Raw genomic sequence first — 20,635 nt, 5'->3', positions numbered from 1 at the left:
GAAGGCCTCTTGATTTATATCTATTTTGAGTAACTAGGTTGATGCTGGCTTTTGTTAGAAGCACCTACACAAGGTCTCGGTTTGAAATCAAGTGCTTGAGGAGTACAAAGAGCCACTGAATACTTACTTTTTTGCTTTTGATAGTTTTCTTGAAACAGTTTATTTTCAGTTTATTAGTTTTAAATGCCCACTTAACAGTGTAACTTTTAAGTGTGTCCTATATCTTAAAGATTTTATATAATTAATAATTTGGGCCCTTCCAGATTCTTGCTGATAAAATAGTTCTGTTTATTTAAGGTGACTATTACTTAGAGGAATTATTTGAGTATAATTTAATGGCATTTGCAGAATAATTCATATTATAGTTGTTTAGATCTTGTAAGACTTCTAGACTAGTGTATATTTTTACAAATATCCTGTATTACTGTTTTTCCATGTGGATTGCTTATGACTTTTCCTAAGAAAGGTTATCTTTTCAATTTAGTGTAGATGAAAAGCCTGTTTTATCCTCTATTTGAGCCTATTTTATCCTCTAATTGAGCACCGGCCCCCCTCCAAATTCTACTATTGACTACATGAGTCAACTGGAGTGTGTGCGCCTGAGACCTCCAAACAGTTTATCAGCAAAGTCCCTCTTTCTCCTTTTATGGGAATTGTTTGATTTATTACTGTTGTTTTTCAGTCAGTAAATCCTGTCTAACTCTTTGTGACCCCACAGACTGCAGCACACCAGGCTCCTTTGTCCTCCACTGTCTCCTGGAGTTTGGTCAAATTCATGTACACTGAGTTGGTGATGCTATCTCACCATCTCACCTTCTGCTGCTTCCTTCTCCTTTTGCCTTCAGTCTTTCTAAGCATCAAGGTCTTTTCCAATTAAAATTAGTAATTTCTGCTAAGGCCCACTTGACTTCAGACTCCAGGATGTCAGGCTCTAGGTGAGTAACTATACCATCCTGGTTATCTGGGTCATGAAGACCTTATCTGTATAGTTCTTTTGTGTATTCTTGCCACCTGTTCTTAGTCTTTTTTGCTTTGTTAGGTTCTTACTGTTTCTGTCCTTTATCATGCCCATCCTTGGATGAAATGTTCCCTTGAGATCTCCCCTCTTTCCCATTCTACTGGTTTCCTCTGTTTCTTTGCATTGTTCGTTTAAGAAGCCCTTCTTATTTCTCCTTGCTGTTCTTTGGAACTCTGCATTCAGATGGATATATCTTTGACCTTATTCCTTTGCCTTTCACTTCTCTTCTTTCCTCAGCTATTTGTCAGGCCTCCTCAGACAGCCATTTTGCCTTTTTGCATTTCTTTTTCTTTGGGATGGTTTTGGTCACTGCCTCCTGTACAGTGTTAAAACCTCCATCCATAGTTCTTCAGGCTCTCTACCAGATCTAATACCTTGAACCTATTTGTCACCTCCACTGTATAGTCATCAGTTCAGTTCAGTTCAGTCGCTCAGTCGTGTCCGACTCTTTGCGACCCCATGAATCGCAGCACGCCAGGCCTCCCTGTTCATCACCAACTCCCGGAGTTCACTCAGACTCGCGTCCATCGAGTCCGTGATGCCATCCAGCCATCTCATCCTCTGTCGTCCCCTTCTTCTCCTGCCCCCAATCCCTCCCAGCATCAAAGGGATTTGATTTAGCTCATCCCTGAATGGCCTAGTGTTTTTCCCTACTTTCTTCAATTTAAGCCTTAATTTTCAATAAGGAGCTCATGATCTGAGCCACAGTCAGCTCCAAGTCTTGTTTTTACTAACTCTATTGATCTTCTCCATCTTTGACTGTACTACAAGATTATAAAAAACCTGAACATCCCTGATGAGTATGTTGTGAAAAAAACCTGCTGACTTTGTGTGTTTGTTTGTTGGTGACAGTACAGGGAGAAAGCAAAGGTCACACCTGAAGCTTGCAACTGCTGATACGTCAGTGATTACCTTTGACCAACTGCTAATATGTCAGTGATTACCTTGCAACTGCTAATATGTCAGGGAAGGTATACCATGTTTTTCAGTAGAAGGTGAAATATTCTAAAGTGGATACTGAATATTTCTGTAATAACAAGCAGTGTTAAAATCTCTTAGTACCAGGATACAGAAATTTTGTTGCTAAAGAATAAGTAATAGGACAAAGAACTTAGAAGACACAGTGAGATTTTGATAGTACCAAGAAACTGCTCTTCTCCCAGCCATGTGTCCTTCCTGGGAGCATCCAACAAGTCAAAGTGGGAAGAACAGAATAATAGAAACAGTTGGAACATCAGCTTCAAAGTGTATTGATAGAAGTGTATAGTGTATTAATAGAATGTTAGTTAGCTGGCTTTCTCTACATGGGAGAATCTTTTTCTAATTCAATAACCCCTAAACATCCTTGAGCCAAAAGTGACCCAGGCTGATGTTTTATAGTTCACAAATATGCAAATAGAAATCTCTAAGCTTACAGCTCCATAGGGCTTTCACTTCCACTAAGTAGTTCCTAGACCTTACCTTCCTTGACATGTCTGAATCAGCAGATTTACTGTCTTAAAACTTGAATTCTTTCCAAAGAGTGTGTGTCCTACTTTATCCAGAGTTCCATAAAGCCAACAGGACACATTAGAATGCTTTAACACTGCCCTTCTATTCGTAAATATTTCTAAACATAAGCAGAAACCCAGAACCAGCTGTTACCTCTGGAGAAGTTTGAACAAATCAGTGTTCCCTGAGTATAGTGCCTTTTCCAATTTGGATGCACACCAGCCAAAGAAAGCATACCAGAGCAGTGATTAATGTCATTTGGCTTTTAGTTTAGGGTATCATCAAGGAAACAGAAGAGATGCAAAGAATACAGAATGTGAGTTTTGTTTCCCTGTGGTATCCCTCAGTCACTGTCAGTTATCTACAGTTAACATTTAACCTGGGATGCTTTCATAGCATACCCACGTGTTCCTCACCCATACCTCATAAAATACCCAGGATTTTCTCGAAAAGCACCCTTCAGCTACCAGTTGGGCCTCCCACGCCTGTGCCTCTTAGAGGCTCACTGCAGACCAATGTATCTTCTGCCGTCTCAAATGTTACCTGTCTTCCACTTTTGATTCTTAGCTTGTGGGTGAATTTCAATATTTTGATCATATTTCAACACACATTCCCATGCTGAAGCACGGCCTGATTAATTTCCAAAAAGAAGCATGCTGAAATTGAGAAGCAGGATAGGTTTCTGGGAGATTCACCAGCTGGGAAAGCAGAAACTGTGCCCTTAACCTGGTGCTCAACCAAACCAGTTTCACAGTCTATCTTCAAAGCAGTGCTTGTTTTAACGTGAGCCTAGCCTGGCTCTAGAAACAACTGTATCAGAGCTACACTATGAAAAAGCAATGCCAAATATGTACACGTTGTACCTCTCCATGTGGAACTCAAGAAGGGTGGCTCTGTTCCATCTGAGGTTTGGAAGGAACCTTGTGGCTTCAGAAAAGAATCCATATGTTAGCCAAGCTCAAAACTACTTAATCTGCAGGTATTTAGTTGCTTAGTCACTCAGTCGTGTCTGATTCTTTGCAATTCCATGGACTGTAGCCTGCCAGGTTCCTCTCCATGGGATTTTCCAGGCAACAGTACTGGAGTGGGTTGCCATTTTCTTCTCCAAGGAATCTTTCCGACCCAGGGATTGAACCTATGTCTCCTGCATTGGCAGGCAGATTCTTTTACCCTCAGCCACCAGGGAAGCCAGTCTTTTAATTGAGGCCTCTCCAAAAGTAGAGTTGATCTTTCCAGGTAGGACTTTATCCCTCAAAGTGCTTCTGTGTTCTCATACTCCATTTAGTAGTAAAGCCACGTCAGCTCTTGGGAATATTGGAATGGAGTCCGATTAGAAGGTGCTACTGAGTTGATAGTGTTTTGTCAGGATATCCAAGAATAACTCCATTCTTACCTGGTGCAGTCATTCCTCTTCACAACAAAATCTCAAATATGGAAATACACACAGAAAAGAGACACCAAAGAAAAATAACATCTCATTATCAGCCAGACTTGGCTACAGACCTTGCTGAAATCCTTAGGTGGCTTCTTTTTTCTCACTTAGGTCTTACTAACCTTAAACCAAAGCAGAGTCACCTATGCTTTCACAGTCCAAGCTCAATTTGGTACTTATTTCCCCAGACAGGAGGAGAGACCCTCCCAAACCAGAAAAAAACATGCTGAGTATGAGGCTGAGTTATTTATACCTCCAGATTCCTAGCCCTAGAAAACAAGGCCCAATCTGTGCCCTGGAATATGACCCATCCAGGACTCACCCCGCTTCTAGGACTGAAAAACTGGAGGGTTGAATGAGAGTAGGGAATTTAATACTGAGGTCACCAGGGAATTCAGTCCAGCCCCTCCCCAGACTTCTGTTGTCTTCTTCTCCAGTGCCTCCTGAGGAAACTGGCTCTACCATAAGAAAAATGAAACAAAACATGTTCTGTGGTTCAAGCTAAATTAAACCTTTTAACATTGTGACGTTTAAAATTATTGTCTTATTTTTCAGGAACTTAAAATACAGTTCTCATGTTCATGACAATATGTATAGTCAGTCTTCCCTTGGGTGCTAGCTTTGCTCCTGGTTTTCTTGTGTGGGTTTTTCTATTAGAGTGCTGTCTGGACCTACAAATGGCCCTGAATGGGTAGGAAATTGAACTGAGGAAATTGAACTGGATTAAAAAAATAACTTGATCTAGTAAGAACACTTATGTGAAAGATACCCTCTTTACTTTTATTATAAAAAGACACGTGTATAGTATTTAAAAATTTAGCTCACGGTATCAAAGTATTACTTGCTTTATTCTGCCTTGTTAAATTCAGTATGTGTTGAATGGGCCATTTCCTTTATATTCTTAGGTTTTATAATAATATGTAAAGTTATTATTCCATTTATTCTTTCTGCTCCATATACAACATAGTTCTGGAAACAATAATTTCTTTTTAACTTTTAACCAATTTCATTTCTTTTTATGGTAAGGAGAGGTAATTAGGTCCCCTGATTTAAATTGTTCTAATTTATACTTAAATTGTAATTCTTAAACAAATTCTTATTCATCTGTGTTAGCCAAGGACTTGAATGAGTTTTTCAAGCAGTAGAATTTGTTTTACAGCTTCGCAGCAAACTTTTTAAATATATATATTATTAAAGGATGAATTGGTACCACCACCAGCATCTCAAAGCTACTGTTTCTTCATTCTTCTGGGCCTTGTCCCCTGTGAATTCATTTTTTATTTTCCATCATTTAAATCCCTTTAAATCACCTTTCTCAGATGAGCTGGGTGTTCTGTAAAAGACTCAGTTTGGATGCTTTTCCTCATTCAGGGGTGCTTTTATACATTCTTAAAGTTCTGAAATGAATTCAGATGAATTTCCAGTTCTCCTTTCATTCTATGTTTTATTTCTTCTGTCTTCCACATGGCCTAGAAATCATTCCTGCACATGCTAATAATCCACGCCATTAAGCTGGCTAATGCAGGAAGGCCATGGGCGTTATAAATTATAAGAAAGCTCTGTTCAGAAGAGCAGTACCAGTACCTGGACACAACAAAGGTTTGAATTTTGTGGTGTTCACTGTACACCAAGGGCTTTCCTGGTGGCTCAGTGGTAAAGAATCTGCCTGCCAGTGCAGGAGATGTGGATTTGATCCCTGGGTCAGCAAGATCCCTTGGAGAAGGAAATGGAAATCCACTCCAATTATTGTTGCCTGAGAAATACCATGGACAGAGGAGCCTGGGGCCTACATTCCATGGAGTTGCAAAAGAGTTGGACACGACTTAGCAACTAAAGCACAACAACTGCTCTACACTGAGCAATGTTATATATTGTGTTCCTGTACTTAGTTCTTTAGAGTAACACTGTAGGGGAGGGTATAATCTACCTGTGTCCTCAACACTAGTGACATTGAAGCTATAATTCTAACTCAGATATTTCCTGGACCTAAATCTTATGTTTGTCACATCGCCATCACACTGTGCTGACTAATTCAAATACTCATGATCTGATCTTTGAAATGGACAAATAATGACCACATCTCCCTTAAAGTCCCTCAGCCTCATGGTGACCGAAAGGGAATATGGGACGCTAGGAGGCTCTCAGAAGGAGTGCTCAGAATATTCTCTGGCAAGGTCAGCTCACCAGTTTCTTGTGACTGGGATGACCTCAGTCACAACGGTCACATGGGTTCCACGCCTCTCCTTCTTCAGGAGCGCCCTAGTGGTACCTTACTAGGTGCTCATAAACTGTTGGTGGCAGTGATTATAAATTATGATTGGCAGTTCACATATTTGGTTAATGTAAATTTGTACATCATTCCATCTTGTCAAAACAGGTTTCCCTGGTAATAATAGGTATAGTAATCATTGACTTACAGATTGCTCTGCCATCTTAAGATTTCTGGAACATTTGCACTGGTGATATATCTTTCTCATTTGCATCTCTTTATTTTTAGCAGTACCTCATTCAACACTGTGCTGGGCAGATTTACTGATGAAGGAGAGGGTGATGTGTGTAATTGTATTTAGCCCCATGTGAAACCATAAGGAAAATTCACCACAATAATGTTAATTACCTAAAGACAAACTGTGAAAAAATCCAACCCTATTTTTATTCCCTATACAAGTGGTTATGTGGAGGAGTGTGTGTGTGTGTCTGTGTGTGTCTGTGTTAGTCGTTCAGTTGTGTCTGACTCTTTGCAACCCCTTAGACTGTAGCCCTCCAGACTTCTCTGTCCATGGAATTCTCTAGGCAAGGGGTGGGTTGACATTCCCTTCTCCTGGGGATCGTCCCGATTCAGGGATCGAACCCTGGTCTCCTGCACTGCAGGCAGATTCTTTACCATCTGAGCCACCAGGGAAGCCTATACAAGTGTATATAGAAGTCAGAATTTATTTTCTAGTTATGATTATTTTCCCCTTCCTCATCTTTATAATTCACATATCCATAAAATGCTCAGTTATCTTTAGATAGTAGAAAGCCAAGAGCATTTAGAAAATGTATTTAATCTGGAAACCTAATTTTAGCAACTAAAATTGATCTTTCCATTTTCCACCCTGACCCTCCCCAAAATAAAATCTAAAAATAGGATAACAAATGAATACCAAATAATATCTATAAAATTTGTCAACATAATATTATTAAAATGTACACATAATGTCAAACACTCTCTGCTAGCAAACCAACAAAAAGGAAAAACAAAACACAAAACCTGCTAAAATTAGTAAAAGAAAAAATATCAACAAAAGTCATCTTTGTTGTTAAGTTTCTATCTCCAGTATAAGTGTATATTCTCTAATATATCCCTTGAGGTCCATCAGAAGGAATTGATTTCATCATGGAGGCTACTGGTTGACCTTTATTGTTTTGCTTATGTTGTTCTGTTTTAATTTTCTTACCAAATTATTCTGGAGAAGGAAATGGCAACCAACTCCAGTATTGCCTGGAGAATCCCATGGACAGAGGAGCCTGGAGGGCTAGAGTTCATAGGGTTGCAAAGAGTCGGACACAACTGAAGTGACTGGCACACGCATACCAAGTTATTCATAGCCTTAAAACTTAATTTTTCTAAATTCAGTACTCAATTTTAGTCTGTTACTAATGGCATCTGCTTCTAACTTTATGAAATAGACTACCACAGTGACTATTAGTTTTTTGGTTTTTTTTTTTTTTTTTAACAAAACCACGTGAAAGAATTTTTCATCTCATTTTCCTTCTTTTCTCTCTTAAATTTCCTTTGTTCATTTCTCATCTTATCACTTTGTCCAGCCCTTTTCATAAATTTGTATAAACTAAGAATTTTAAATCCTAAAAATTTTGTCTCCTTAATTAAGTGCCATCTAAGGGTAAACGTTAAAAGAAATATTTGTTCTAAAGTAATTTAGTAGGTGGGACGAAAAAATAGACTTGAAAAACATGAAGTTTCTTTTGTATCCAAAGTATGTAACAGTTTATTACAATATTTGTAACTGTTATTAGGCTCATAATAGAAGACCTTTCTTCTCTTTCCATACTACTGACAATTACATTGCACTACCTACCCCTACTACAATGGTCCATCCTAACTACTGTACATTGATTCATTTTATGTAGAACTAAAACTACAGAAAGAAAATCATATATAAATGAAAAAATGAAAGGATAAATTATATTCAACTTGAATACATCCTGCCATTCAGACTTTTTTAGTAATATGTATATTTCTACATTTTCCTTAGTTCCTGAAATTAATGGAAAAAACAAACCACTGATCACTTATGTGGGGGATTCAGTTGTCTTGATGTGAAAATGTCAAGATTGTCTTCCTTTAAATTGGACCTGGTACAGTGGCAATGGGAGTGTACAGGTGAGATAATATTTCTTTTACCTATAAAATAAACACATTTGTTTGATAAGTAATAAGATTGTATTATACTCAAAGTTCTTAGTACTATTTCTTCTTCTCTCATCTTGTTCTTAAATACATGATCATGGAGAAAGAACAATGATGAATGGAGTCGTTTGATGTTTTTAGCACTTTACATCATACATCTGGATACTCCCAATGTTTCATTAGCTGGTACTTTGTTTTACATTTAGCAACTTATTTAAATTCACTGAAAGTTACAATTCATTTTTAGTTGATAAGCTTAGGTATAACCCCAACAAAAATGATTCTTTTTTTCCCTTATCATTTCATGAAAGTTACTTGAAAAAAAGGAAGTTATTCTTTTCCTGCTTCTGTCTCTGGAAACATTTGTGATAGAATGCAATGTAGTGGCACTGTTTAAGGAAAGAATGAAAATTAGGTAACTTAAACTTAGGTTTTGGGTTCTTTTAGTGTCATTGACCTCTTTAATGCCTCCAGGGACCTAGGGGAAGCCAGATACTTTAAATTCCTACAAAAAAATGAATGGCTTTTCAAAGACCTGATATTAAGAAAAGCATGCTGCTGCTGACAAGTGCTCAGTCCTGTCTTGACTCTGTGCAACCTCATAGACTGTAGCCTGCCAAACTCCTCTGTCCTTGGGATTCTCCAGGCAAGAATGCTAGAATGGGTTGCCATGACCTCTCCAGGGGATCTTCCCACCCAGGAATTGAATCCAGGTCCCCTGCATTCCAGGCATATTCTTTACCGTCTGAACCACCAGGGAAGCCCAAGAATACTGGAGTGGGTAGCCTATCCCTTCTCCAGGGGAACTTCTGGACCTAGGAATTGAACCGGGGTCTCCTGCATTGCAGGTGGATTCTTTACCAGCTAAGCTACCTGGAAAGCCTGCATATGTCATACCAGACAAAAAATAGCCAAATCCATAAACTTGATTATATTGAACTTTTAGAGTACAGTCTGTGCTTCTTTCCATCTTACTAAGTGTCTCTCAATTTAGCCCCAAGCATGGATCATATTAGGATATAAGAAAAGTCCAGCGAAGAGAGTACAAGTCAAAACTTTAGGTCAAGTGTTTTTTCAAAATATACATGAACCATCTGCATCAGACTCAACCTGGGGTGCCTACTAAACATGAGGTGCTTTGATTTATCAGCCCTGAATTAGAGAGTACCTTTATAATAAGATCACAGGCAATGCTGTGCACAGAGAGCCTGGTTGATATAATTTTTTGGCAAATAATAAACTCACAGTTCTTCATCAGATAATCTCCAGGAATACTTGTATTCAGATTAGCATTTATTGATCACTGCAGTTGAATGATAGAGCAATGAAGGCAGCAAATGGCCTATGAATAAAATTTAATTTAAATAGATTAAATAAATTAACCCCCAAATAGCTTGGTATGGATCTTAAAAGACTGAAGAAAACCCAGTGAATTCCAGAAACTGACTTGATTGAAAGACAGAGAAATTCAGCTTTGAAAAGACAGAAAGTATACAGACCACCTTGCTTACCACGCTCACAGGAAGGTCTACCCTTCCTTCTACATCAGCTTCAAAGGCCTGAAGATGTCCGTTCCAGTCTGAGGAACTCCCAGTGTCAAGAACCAGGGAGCTTCCTTAATAGGAATGATCAGTTTAATAGCTTTATTAACTTAATAGTTGATTTAATGAATGTATGCCTGCACTTGTGAAGGAGGAAGTACTTTGAACAACTAGTCAGGTATTCTAACATGAAACCTGGATGGATGGTTTCAATCCATCCTCCTGCCTTCAATCTTTCCCAGAGTCAGGGTCTTTCAGTTGAGTCAGTTCTTCACATCAAGTGGCCAAAGTATTGGAATTTCAGCTTCAGCATCAGTCCTTTCAATGAATATTCAGGACTGATCTCCTTTAGGTTGGATGGGTTGAATCTCCTTGCAGTCCAAAAGGGACTCTCAAGAGTCTTCTCCAACACCACAGTTCAAAAGCATCAATTCTTTGGTGCTCAGCTTTCTTTATAGTCCAACTCTCATATCTATACATGACTACTGGAAAAACCATAGGTTTGACTAAATGGACCATTGTTGGCAAAGTAATGTCTCTGCTTTTTAATATGCTGTCTAGGTTGGTCATAGCTTTTCTTCCAAAGAGTAAGCGTCTTTTAATTTCATGGCTGCAGTCAACATTGGCAGTGATTTTGGAGACCACCCCCCCAATAAAGTCTGTCACTGTTTGCATTGTTTCCCCATCTATTTGACACGAAGTGACAGGACTGGATGCCGTGATCTTAGTTTTCTGAATGTTGAGCTTTAAGCCAACTTTTTCACCCCTCTTTTACTTTATCAAGAGGCTCTTTAGTTCTTTATTTTCTGCGATAAGGGTGGTGTTATCTGCATATCTGAGGTTGTAGATATTCCTCCTGGCAATCTTAATTCCAGCTTGTGCTTCATCCAGTCCAGCATTTCTCATGATGTACTCTGCATATAAGTTAAATAAGCAGGGTCACAATATACAGCCTTGACGTACTCCTTTCCCGATTTGGAACCAGTCTGTTTTTCTATATCTGGTTCTAACACTTTCTTCTTGACCTGCATACATGTTTCTCAAGAGCAGGTAAGGTGGTCTGGTATTCTCATCTCTTGAAGAATTTTTCACAGGTTGTGATCCACACAGTCAAAGGCTTTGGCATAGTCAATAAAGCAGAAATAGATGTTTTTCTGGAACTCCCTTGCTTTTTTTTTAATGATCCAATGGATATTGGCAATTTGATCTCTGGTTCCTCTGCCTTTTCTAAATCCAGCTTGAACATTAATAAGTTCACAGTTAATGTACTGTTGAAGCCTGACTTGGAGAATTTTGAGCATTACTTTGCCTGTGTGTGATATGAGTACAGTTGTGTGGTAGTTTGAACATTCTTTGGCATTGCCTTTCTTTGGGATTGGAATGAAAACTGACCTTTTCCAGTCCTGTGGCCACTGCTGAGTTTTCCAAATTTGCTGGCATATTGAGTGCAGCGCTTTCACAGCATCATCTTTTAAGATTTGAAATAGATCAACTGGAATTCCTTCACCTCCACTAGCTTTGTTCTAGTGATGCTTCCTAATGCCCTCTGACTTTGCATTCCAGGATTTCTGGCTCTTAGGTGTGTGATCACACCATCGTGGTTATCTGGGTCATGAAGAACTTTTTTGTATAGTTCTTCTGTGTATTCTTGCCACCTCTTCTTAATATCTTCTGCTTCTGTTAGGTCCATACCATTTCTGTCCTTTATCGAGCCCATCTTTGCATGAAATGTTCCCTTGGTATCTCTAATTTTCTTGAAGAGATCTCTAGTCTTTCCCATTCTGTTGTTTTCCTCTGTTTCTTTGCATTGATCACTGAGGAAGGCTTTCTTATCTCTTCTTGCTATTCTTTGGAACTCTGCATTCAGATGCTTATATCTTTCCTTTTCTCCTTTGCTTTTTGCTTCTCTTCTTTTTACAGCTATTTTTAAGGCCTCCTCAGGCAACCATTTTGGCTTTTTGCATTTCTTATTCTTGGGGATGGTCTTGACCACTGCCTCCTGTCCCGTGTCATGAACCTCTGTCCGTAGTTCTTCAGGCACTCTATCAGAGCTAATCCCTTAAATCTATTTGTCACTTCCACTGTATAATTTTAAGGGATTTGATTCAGGTCATATCTGAATGGTCTAGTGGTTTTCCCTGCTTTCTTCAATTTAAGTCTGAATTTGGCAATAAGGAGTTCATGATCTGAGTCACAGTCAGCTCCCGGTCTTGTTTTTGCTGACTGTGTAGAGCTTCTCTATCTTTGGCTGCAGATAATATAGTCATCTGATTTCAGTATTGACCATCTGGTGATGTCCACATGTAGAGTCTTCTCTTGTGTTGTTGGAAGAGGGTGTATGCTATGACAGTGTGTTCTTTGGCAAAACTCTGTTAACCTCTGACCTGCTTCATTTTGTACTCCAAGGCCAAATTTGCCTGTTACTTCAGGTATTTCTTGACTTCCTACTATTGCATTCCAGTCACCTATAATGAAATGGACCTCTTTTTTTGGTGTTAGTTCTAAAAGGTCTTGTAGGTCTTCATAGAGCCATTCAACTTCAGTTTCTTCAGCATTACTGGTTGGGGCATAGACTTGGATTATTGTGGTGTTGAATGGTTTACCTTGGAAATGAACAGAGATCATTCTCTCATTTTTCTGACTGAATCCAAGTACTGCATTCCAGACTGTTTTGTATACTGTGATGGCTACTCCATTTCTTCAAAGGGATTCTTGCCCACAGTAGTAGTTATAATGGTCATCTGAGTTAAATTCACCCATTCTAGTCTGTTTTAGTCCACTGGTTTCTAAAATGTCGATGTTCACTCTTGCCATCTCCTGTTTGGCCACTTCCAATTTCCCTTGATTCATGTACCTAACATGCCAGTTTCCTGTGTAATATTGCTCTTTACAGCATCAGATTTTACTTCCATTACCAGTCACATCCACAACTGGGTGTTGTTTTTGCTTTGGCTCTGTCCCTTCATTCTTTTGGAGTTATTTCTCCACTGATCTCCAGTAGCATATTTGGCACCTACCGACCTGGGGAGTTCATCTTTCAGTGTCCTATCTTCTTGCCTTTTCATACTGTTCATGGGGTTCTCAAGGCAAGAATACCGAAGCGTTTTGCCATTCTCTTCTTCAGTGGACCATGTTTTGTCAGAACTCTGTACCATGACCCGTCCATCGTGGGTGGTCCTACACAGCATGGCTCATAGTTTCATTGAGTTAGACAAGGCTGTTATGTATAACTTCTCACAAATTTCAATATGCCCTTTTGCTACTAAGCTGTTTTCTTGGTACTGTCTTGTAGCTTTCGCTCAAAACTAGATCACTCAGGACATGTATTTTTTATGGAATATAACAGGAATGAATTTTAATGTCTCCTTATATTAGGTTCCTATTGGTGTTCCAGTGAATGATAAGTATGTGATCAGTGGAAAACATGCTAATGAAACAAGGCTCAAGATAACGCAACTTTCAGAGGACGATCAGGGAACTTACTGGTGCCACGCAATATTCGAGTTAGGGGAGAGTGAAGGACATGTTAAACTCGTCGTGCTCAGCTATTTGGTACCCCTTAAAGTATTTTGTGCAATAGCTGCTGAGGTTGTTCTCTTAGTGGCTATTATTCTGCTTTTTGAAATGTATACTCAAAAGAAAAAGAAGCCCTCAGGTAAGATTTCTGTTTTTTAGATAACATTCTTATGTTACGACTTACTACATTACAATGGCTTTAGAGTTTTGGGGAAAAAAACATAACTTTTGTTATTTGTAGTGGTATTTACATTAATATCAGTGATGACTGTGAGCTAGGAGCTTATATTGATGGACTTCTTTTTTCAACTTCCTAAGAAGCTTTAGTGCTAAAATATGCCTTTTATCCCCATTTCTTTGGTGTTACTGGTACCAACACACCAATGAAGTGATAACATGCTTTGGTACTAGAATATTAGAAAATTCTGTGGTAACTTAATAGAGAAGATCTCAAAGATAAGCAGTTATCCTTTCACTTAGAAAGCTCATTTTTTAAAATGTTTTATCAAACATTTTTGAATTCTCATAAAAGAGACATTGCCTGCCAGATCTGTTTTTATGGCCTGTTCCTGATGGTTTACAGACTGAGAAACCACTGGCCCCCTAGGAAAATTTATCTTGCATTCTGTATTTTTTCCTATTTTGTGCTGCTTAGTAAGCTCAGTTGGTAAAGAATCTGCCTGCAGTGCAGGAGACCTGGGTTCGATTCCTGGGTTGGGAAGATTCCCTGGAGAAGGAAATAGCAACCCACTCCAGTATCCTTGCCTGGAAAATCTCATAGACAGAGGGCTGCAGTCCATGGGGTTGCAAAGAGTCGGGTACAACTGAGCGACTAACACACAGTAACTTTAATAATTACAAGTCAGTCAGTCCTGTTTTTGACGATCCCAGGCACTAGACGAGGCTTGATCAATTTTTGTCAGTTACACCTCAGCATGTACCTTGTGTTTAGTCATGTCTGACGCTTTGCGACCCCATGGCCTGTAACCAGCCAGGTTCCTCTGTCGATGGGATTTTCCAGGCAAGAATACTGGAGCAGACTGCCATTTCCTTCTCCAGGGGCTCTTCCCCACCCAGGGATTGAACCCGTGTCTTCCGTGCCTCCTGCATTGCAGGTGGATTCCTTATTCCCGAGCCATCTGGGAAGCCAGTGTTTTGCTTGATCAAAGCTGCAAGGCAGGAGAGCAGGGAAGGAGTGGACGTGACAGACGTGCAGCTGTCGCCTCTCATTGCAGAGCAGGAAAACAGCATGCGCAGTCAGGGATTAGAATTCAGGGGAAAGTAGAATTGAGCATACATGTTCCACAAGAATAATAAACCAGCCTTACAGTTAAGTTCTTCTTTTGTTACACAGATGATGGGAAAGAATTTGAACAAGGTGAACAGCTGTAAGTATTATTTTTTATAGAATAATTTTCCCTTGAATAAAATACAGATAAATATGAAATTAAATCAAATGTTTGCAGTTAGAGAGAAAAAGGTACAAGAGTATATTGTGTGTGATTTTCTGCACATGTCCATTTGTGGTGAAGAGTGGCATTTACCTGTCTGCAACACCTCGCTGTACTTCCGTTTTCTCTTCAACAAAATGGGCTTAATGACGTTACCACATAGGTTTTGGGATTAAATGACTTACCCTGTGTAAAAGTGCTTAGCATAAGCTTCGGTTATTGAATGCCTTCTATGCCTGAGTATCTGTATTTCTTTAAAGTCTCCATCACTGATTCTGATTCTCTGTCATGTTGAAAATCACTGACCTAGGATTCTATTTGTTATTATTTTTCTGAGAACACAAATTGTGTCACTATTTCTTTTACAGTCCCCTTTGTTTAGAGTTGAGCTGAGCCGGAGGAGAACTAGAAAGTAAATGACCAGTGATGTCATTTGGTTTGGTGACAGTAGGAGTTGCTGGTTCCACCATGCCAGGAAACTGAGAGTGGTGCCCACCAGCTCCACTGGGCTGAGGGAGTTGCCCAAAACTGGGTTTGAAGTTCAAGTAATAGAGCCAGGGTCTGGAAAATGAGATCAGAGTAAAGCAGCCAAAGGAAACCTAGGAAAAGGGAAGCCTGAGCAACTACCAAATGGACACTTGCAATTTATCTTTGTCGGTCAAGACGAAGGTGTGAGCGCTATAACCACAGTTAAATAGCAAGACTAGAGTGGATAGTTGTCATGTGTATATTCATAGATATTATTCAAATAGTTATTTTTACTCAGTTCACTCAAATCAACAGGACAAAGCTTCTAAAGTAAGGGCATAAAATAATTATATCAGGAGTTCTATAACCCCAGATAAGGAAAAAAAAAATGTTAATCTTAGAATCAGACTCTTATGATTGAAAAGGATGTGAACCTCTTTCTGGAGAACTTGTTCATATTAATTTGAACATTTTATGTTTCTGGTTTGCATGTGCTGATTACCTTTCTTACACTTGGAATCATGAAAAACATGACCATTATTCAGATATTTGAAACAATTATACCCTTGCCTGGGTTCTTTTGTTCTCCCAGCTCAGCCTCCACAGTATTCCCCTCCATTCCCCTGCAGTCACATTTCTCATCTTTAGGTTTTGTTAGTATCTTTAGATTTAATACAAGTATGAAGGGCACTTGGACTCATTTAGAGAAGCCTCTCACTAATGCTTTTTTAAGAATTTTTAGTTTAGGAGATAAATTTGTCTTTAAAGAGAGTATTGTTTATCAATATATTTTATATTTGATGCATATATATGTGTTTAGATACCAGCCATTCACAGAATGAATGACTTTTAAAATGACTTAAAAAAATAGTACTAAGAGTATAACAAGCTAGTCATTTCAAGGGTATAACAAGCTAGTCAGTTCAATGAAGAGCTCATTCATTTATCTAATCCACCAAGAAATTTAATCCACACAATTTTACCTACAACTCCTTCTCCCAATTTTGATGTAACTGATTATATGGTTCAATTTATTATCTGGTGAGACTAGTTTCATAAGCTCAAGCTTGCCCATAAGATCTAGAAGGGTATTAATTATGTACGCTTGTAACCTAGTTTTGTCTTTCTTGTCTTAAGAATATGGAGCCCATGTTGTGGTCTTATTCTGATGCACTTTGAGGAGACAAAGAGCCATGCTAAACCTCTAATTCAGTGTATAAACATGTCAGATTATAGCACCTTTATCTACGTACTGGCTGACCTCCAGATTGGCTATTATCTTGGTGGGTCAAAGCAACCTATGTTAGGCCATATACTGAAGCCTTCACTCACTCTTGGGGAAAAGCAATTCTCTCTTCATAAAATAAACAGGACTTTGTCACTGATCTGTGGCAATGGTTCCTCTCCAAGCAATGGCATGCAAATAAAATCAACGTTATGAGTAAAACACCATTTTTAGCAAGAATAAATCCTATCTCTATTGACCTCATATTTTATTTTGATGGCCATGATATAGATCGTGTACTGACTTAGTCTGATGCAGTGTAAACATATAGTAATTTTCTTGTTTGTTCTCTATACAGGAAATTGGACGATAGCAATGGTGTAGAAAATAGTGGCCCTAGGCACAGAAAAAATGTAAGTTGCTTCCAAATGCTTACCTTCTAAAAAAAAACGTAAAATTCAGTATGCACAGCCTGTTAATCCATCTCCTTTATTTTAGTTTCATGAAAGACCTAGTCATTCACTATGTGCTTGGATATTATAGGAGAATATACTCGTTACACAATAATTAAATGGCATCCTTTTTCCACCAGAGAACATGTAACAACCAATCTAAAAGTGAATTGGTTGCACTGTAGATGTATATTTTTTCTTCTGTCACCACAGGCCAAGTTATTTTATAACATTTTATGGAGTCTTATTTTTTTTCTCTGATTTTCTGGATTCTCCTGTTTTATTCTCATATATTCCTATACATCTAGTCTGTGAATGAATCAATATTAGTTTATTTTCTTTACTGATGAGGATCAAAATTTCCATATTTCATCATTTTTTCTTGAGTATTTAGGAACTGTTTGGTTTAGCAATTTTGGATCACCTCCTTCCAGAAATTTTTGCTTTGCTAATAAGTTGTTCCAGAATAACCAGGATATGCTAATTATGTTTCATTATGCTTTATGTAACTTAGGAATCTGCGGGCCAGTGAGTGACAAACATCATGTCAAGAGTCACAGGAAGATGTACAAAGAGTTTGCATTTCAGCTTTATTTCTGCTTCTTGTTGAGAACGTGTGATTTTTTTTTTTACCTTTAAAAGGATGAAAAGTTTATGTAAAATGCTCAGTAGTAGCTTTGTAAATAATATATGCAATTTCAGATCTACAGATATATTTTCATTCTATATTTTACACTAAAGCAAGGTAAATTGTATTAAGTTTGTGCTATGAGCTATAACCCAGGATAATTAATTTCATTCCGGTCCTTAAGGGACACGCAGAACAGACACCAGCAAAACCAAATAGTACACAGAGTGAATGTCACTCAAGACCTGTTTATTACCAAAGAATTCATTAAAAACAAAGCTTTGCCATTTGTCTTAAAAAGGTTTTTTTCCCCAATCATGTTTACTAGGTGAAGTGTTTGTAATAATTCCCTGTAAAGTTCATTCTTCAGTCATACTGAAAAGAAGTGTCATCAGGGGGAAATTAGCACCTTCTACCTTTGTTAATGATGGTTACTGTGCACTCACCACAAGGAAAACATACTTTTCCTATGAAAACATTGGTTGAAGGCAAAGAAATAAAACTTGCCACATCTCCATCTCCATGGAAGCAAATTTCTTAGTCTCATTCCACTCATCTCCACTGTTTTCCCACATTAAGCTAAAGTGCTTCTTAGACTTTCTAGAGAGCATTTTTTATTTTAAGCTGTGGGTTTTGGATTTCTTAAGTTACAGCTGTTGTTGATGTTGTAGGATTAAGGTTCACATAGACATGATGTCTCACTGCTGTAGGCATGCTTCTGTGTTTCACGGTGGTATCCATGGCTGGCTAAATATCTCAAAAAACATCGTTAGTGGTTCATAATACTAATGCTTTTGTCTGAAATCAAGAAGTATTAAAGTTGTTCTATGTGGTTGCCAGTGCCTTAGGCTTTCTATTGCGTGTATAATTAAATTATTTTATAAAACTCACTTTAACCAAGTCGAATGAAATCTGAATAGACATGAAAAGTTGTCAGTGGCTTTCAATGGAATATTGCTATCATACAGCAGGATACTAGGTTAGGTTGAAGACAATATGTGAAACCCGCTGGGGGATCCTTGGTGCTTATGAGTCCACTGTCCCCCAGCTCAACAGTGCAGCAGGGATCAGAACAATTACAGGCAAAGAGGGAGGGTTTGGGATGGTGGTGAAGAACCCACAGTCTTGGTCACCTAGGGGATTAATGCTTGAAAAAGAGAAGTTCAATTATTTGAAAAAATACTTTATAGAAATTTGTATGATATTCTGGGTGAAAAAATTATAATAAAATTGAGATGGTGAAAAATTATGCTTTATATGGCATCTTAACTAACGTTAAAATATTACTAGTATGAATAATACCCAAGTATGACTTGGAAGCTTCTCTGTTTGTTGCAGCACTGTTTTGCATAAAACGTGTGAACTATCCACAAAAGTTTTACTGAGTAGACTACATCATTTAAGTAATGGCAGGTTTCATCATATTCTTGTCTCAGAGCCACGAGCCAGGCATTTGTTTTGGTTTAGTTAATTATTAATTAGACAAAATGATCTTGAGTGGTATCTATATGATTGCAACCAAGCAGTTCACTTAGTTAATCTGAACGATTTGAATTCAATAAAATATTAGTCAGACCTGCTTTTTGACTAAATCCAATTCAAATGCATTTGTGACTAGATATATACAAATCCCCATATAATTCGTAGCTCATATGCAGTATGTATTCTTCTATTTTGCCACCATTATTTAGACTAAAATCGTTCTCAGGCAGAAAAATTGCTGTCCCAATGTAAAATAATCTGAAATATTTATGTAGTAAATTGAAATTTTAAGTGTCAGTGTTTGCTATTTTTCCTAGCAAAGAAAATTAAGTTCAATAACTTTAAGCAGAAAAGGTACTCAGGAAATTAAAGTTGAATTTTGACTTTTTAGAGTCTCTCTGGGGAACCTCCAGAAAATTATTTCACCACTGTTAGGTTAAAAAATGGAATGCTTCCATTAAGTAACCTCATGGAAATGAATGGATTCACTTAAAATGACCAATTGTAAATTGACTAAAAATACAAAGCAAGCAGAAAAGCTGAAGTAGGAAAATTACGCCACATTGATATATTAGACACCTTGGGAAATTCTGTTCATCTTTCCAGCTAACAGAGTTTTGCTGCATATTAAGTAGATTTAATGATGTCTTAAAATTCCCGGATATTTTCATATTCAGTTTATGCTCTAATGTAAATCTTCAGTTTTTAGTCTTTTTCTCTCTTTTTTTTTTCTTAGCATCTAGTTACCCAGGGCAAAACCTAAAGTTCACTGTGCCATTTTCTTTTCCTCTATTAACTAATATTTATTAGTCATGAATCTCTGTTCCTTTGTCCTCTTTAATAGCTCATCAATCCACTCATTGCCTCCCCTACCCCCATGCTCACCAGCTGCAACAGCTAAGGTCTTGATTTTCCTACATCAGCCTCATCTACTGTTAATCCATTTTTTGCATTGCTTTGTGTGTGTATGTGCACTTAGTTGCTCGGTCGTGTCCAACTCTATGCAATGCCATGGACTGTAGCCTACCAGGCTCCTCCTATGTCCATGGGATTTTCCAGGCAAGAATACTGGAGTGGGTTGCCATTTCCTTCTCCAGAGGATCTTTCCACCTCAGGGATCGAACCCACATCTCGTGCATTGGCAGGCAGGTTTTTTACCACTGAACCTCCTGAGATGCCCCTTTAGCATTGCTGCTGGGCCATATTTCTAAAACACAAATCTCACTATGGAGCATAATGTACCAATTCCCATGACAGACCTGTATAGGCTCCCCTTTGCCATATCTTAATGCTGCAGTTTTCCAAATCGCTAATCTTTCTCCGCTGTCTTGATTTAGCCTTAACAAAGAGAGAATCTATCCAGAATGCTGCCCGCTGTGCGCCTCCCCTTTGATGAACTCAAGTTTAGCCTTCAAGGCTTGAATCTGATGTTACTTCCTGGTATATCTCTCATTCCCAGTTGACTATGTACCATCATATGTGCTCAAATAACTCCACATTTTTTGTGCTTATTTACC

At 38.3% G+C, this 20,635-nt stretch overlaps 1 protein-coding gene across 1 annotated transcript in view; it reads left to right on the top strand.

The window, feature by feature from the left end:
- Nucleotides 1–18,478, top strand: part of EMB (embigin) — a 54,343-nt gene extending 35,865 nt beyond the window's left edge. Inside the window, 5 exon segments of the mRNA XM_040262466.1 lie at nt 8,201–8,328; nt 13,272–13,551; nt 14,767–14,800; nt 16,915–16,969; nt 17,523–18,478. Of these exon segments, the coding sequence (XP_040118400.1) occupies nt 8,201–8,328; nt 13,272–13,551; nt 14,767–14,800; nt 16,915–16,969; nt 17,523–17,540 (515 nt within the window). The 3' untranslated portion in view covers nt 17,541–18,478.
- The last annotated feature ends 2,157 nt before the right edge of the window (nt 18,479–20,635 follow it).

The sequence above is a fragment of the Oryx dammah genome, unplaced genomic scaffold (genome assembly GCF_014754425.2).
Source record: "Oryx dammah isolate SB20612 unplaced genomic scaffold, SCBI_Odam_1.1 HiC_scaffold_20, whole genome shotgun sequence".
In the NCBI taxonomy this organism is placed as follows: domain Eukaryota; kingdom Metazoa; phylum Chordata; class Mammalia; order Artiodactyla; family Bovidae; genus Oryx; species Oryx dammah.
Note: the sequence above shows the minus strand (reverse complement) of the source record. Positions and strands in the feature narration are given on the sequence as shown.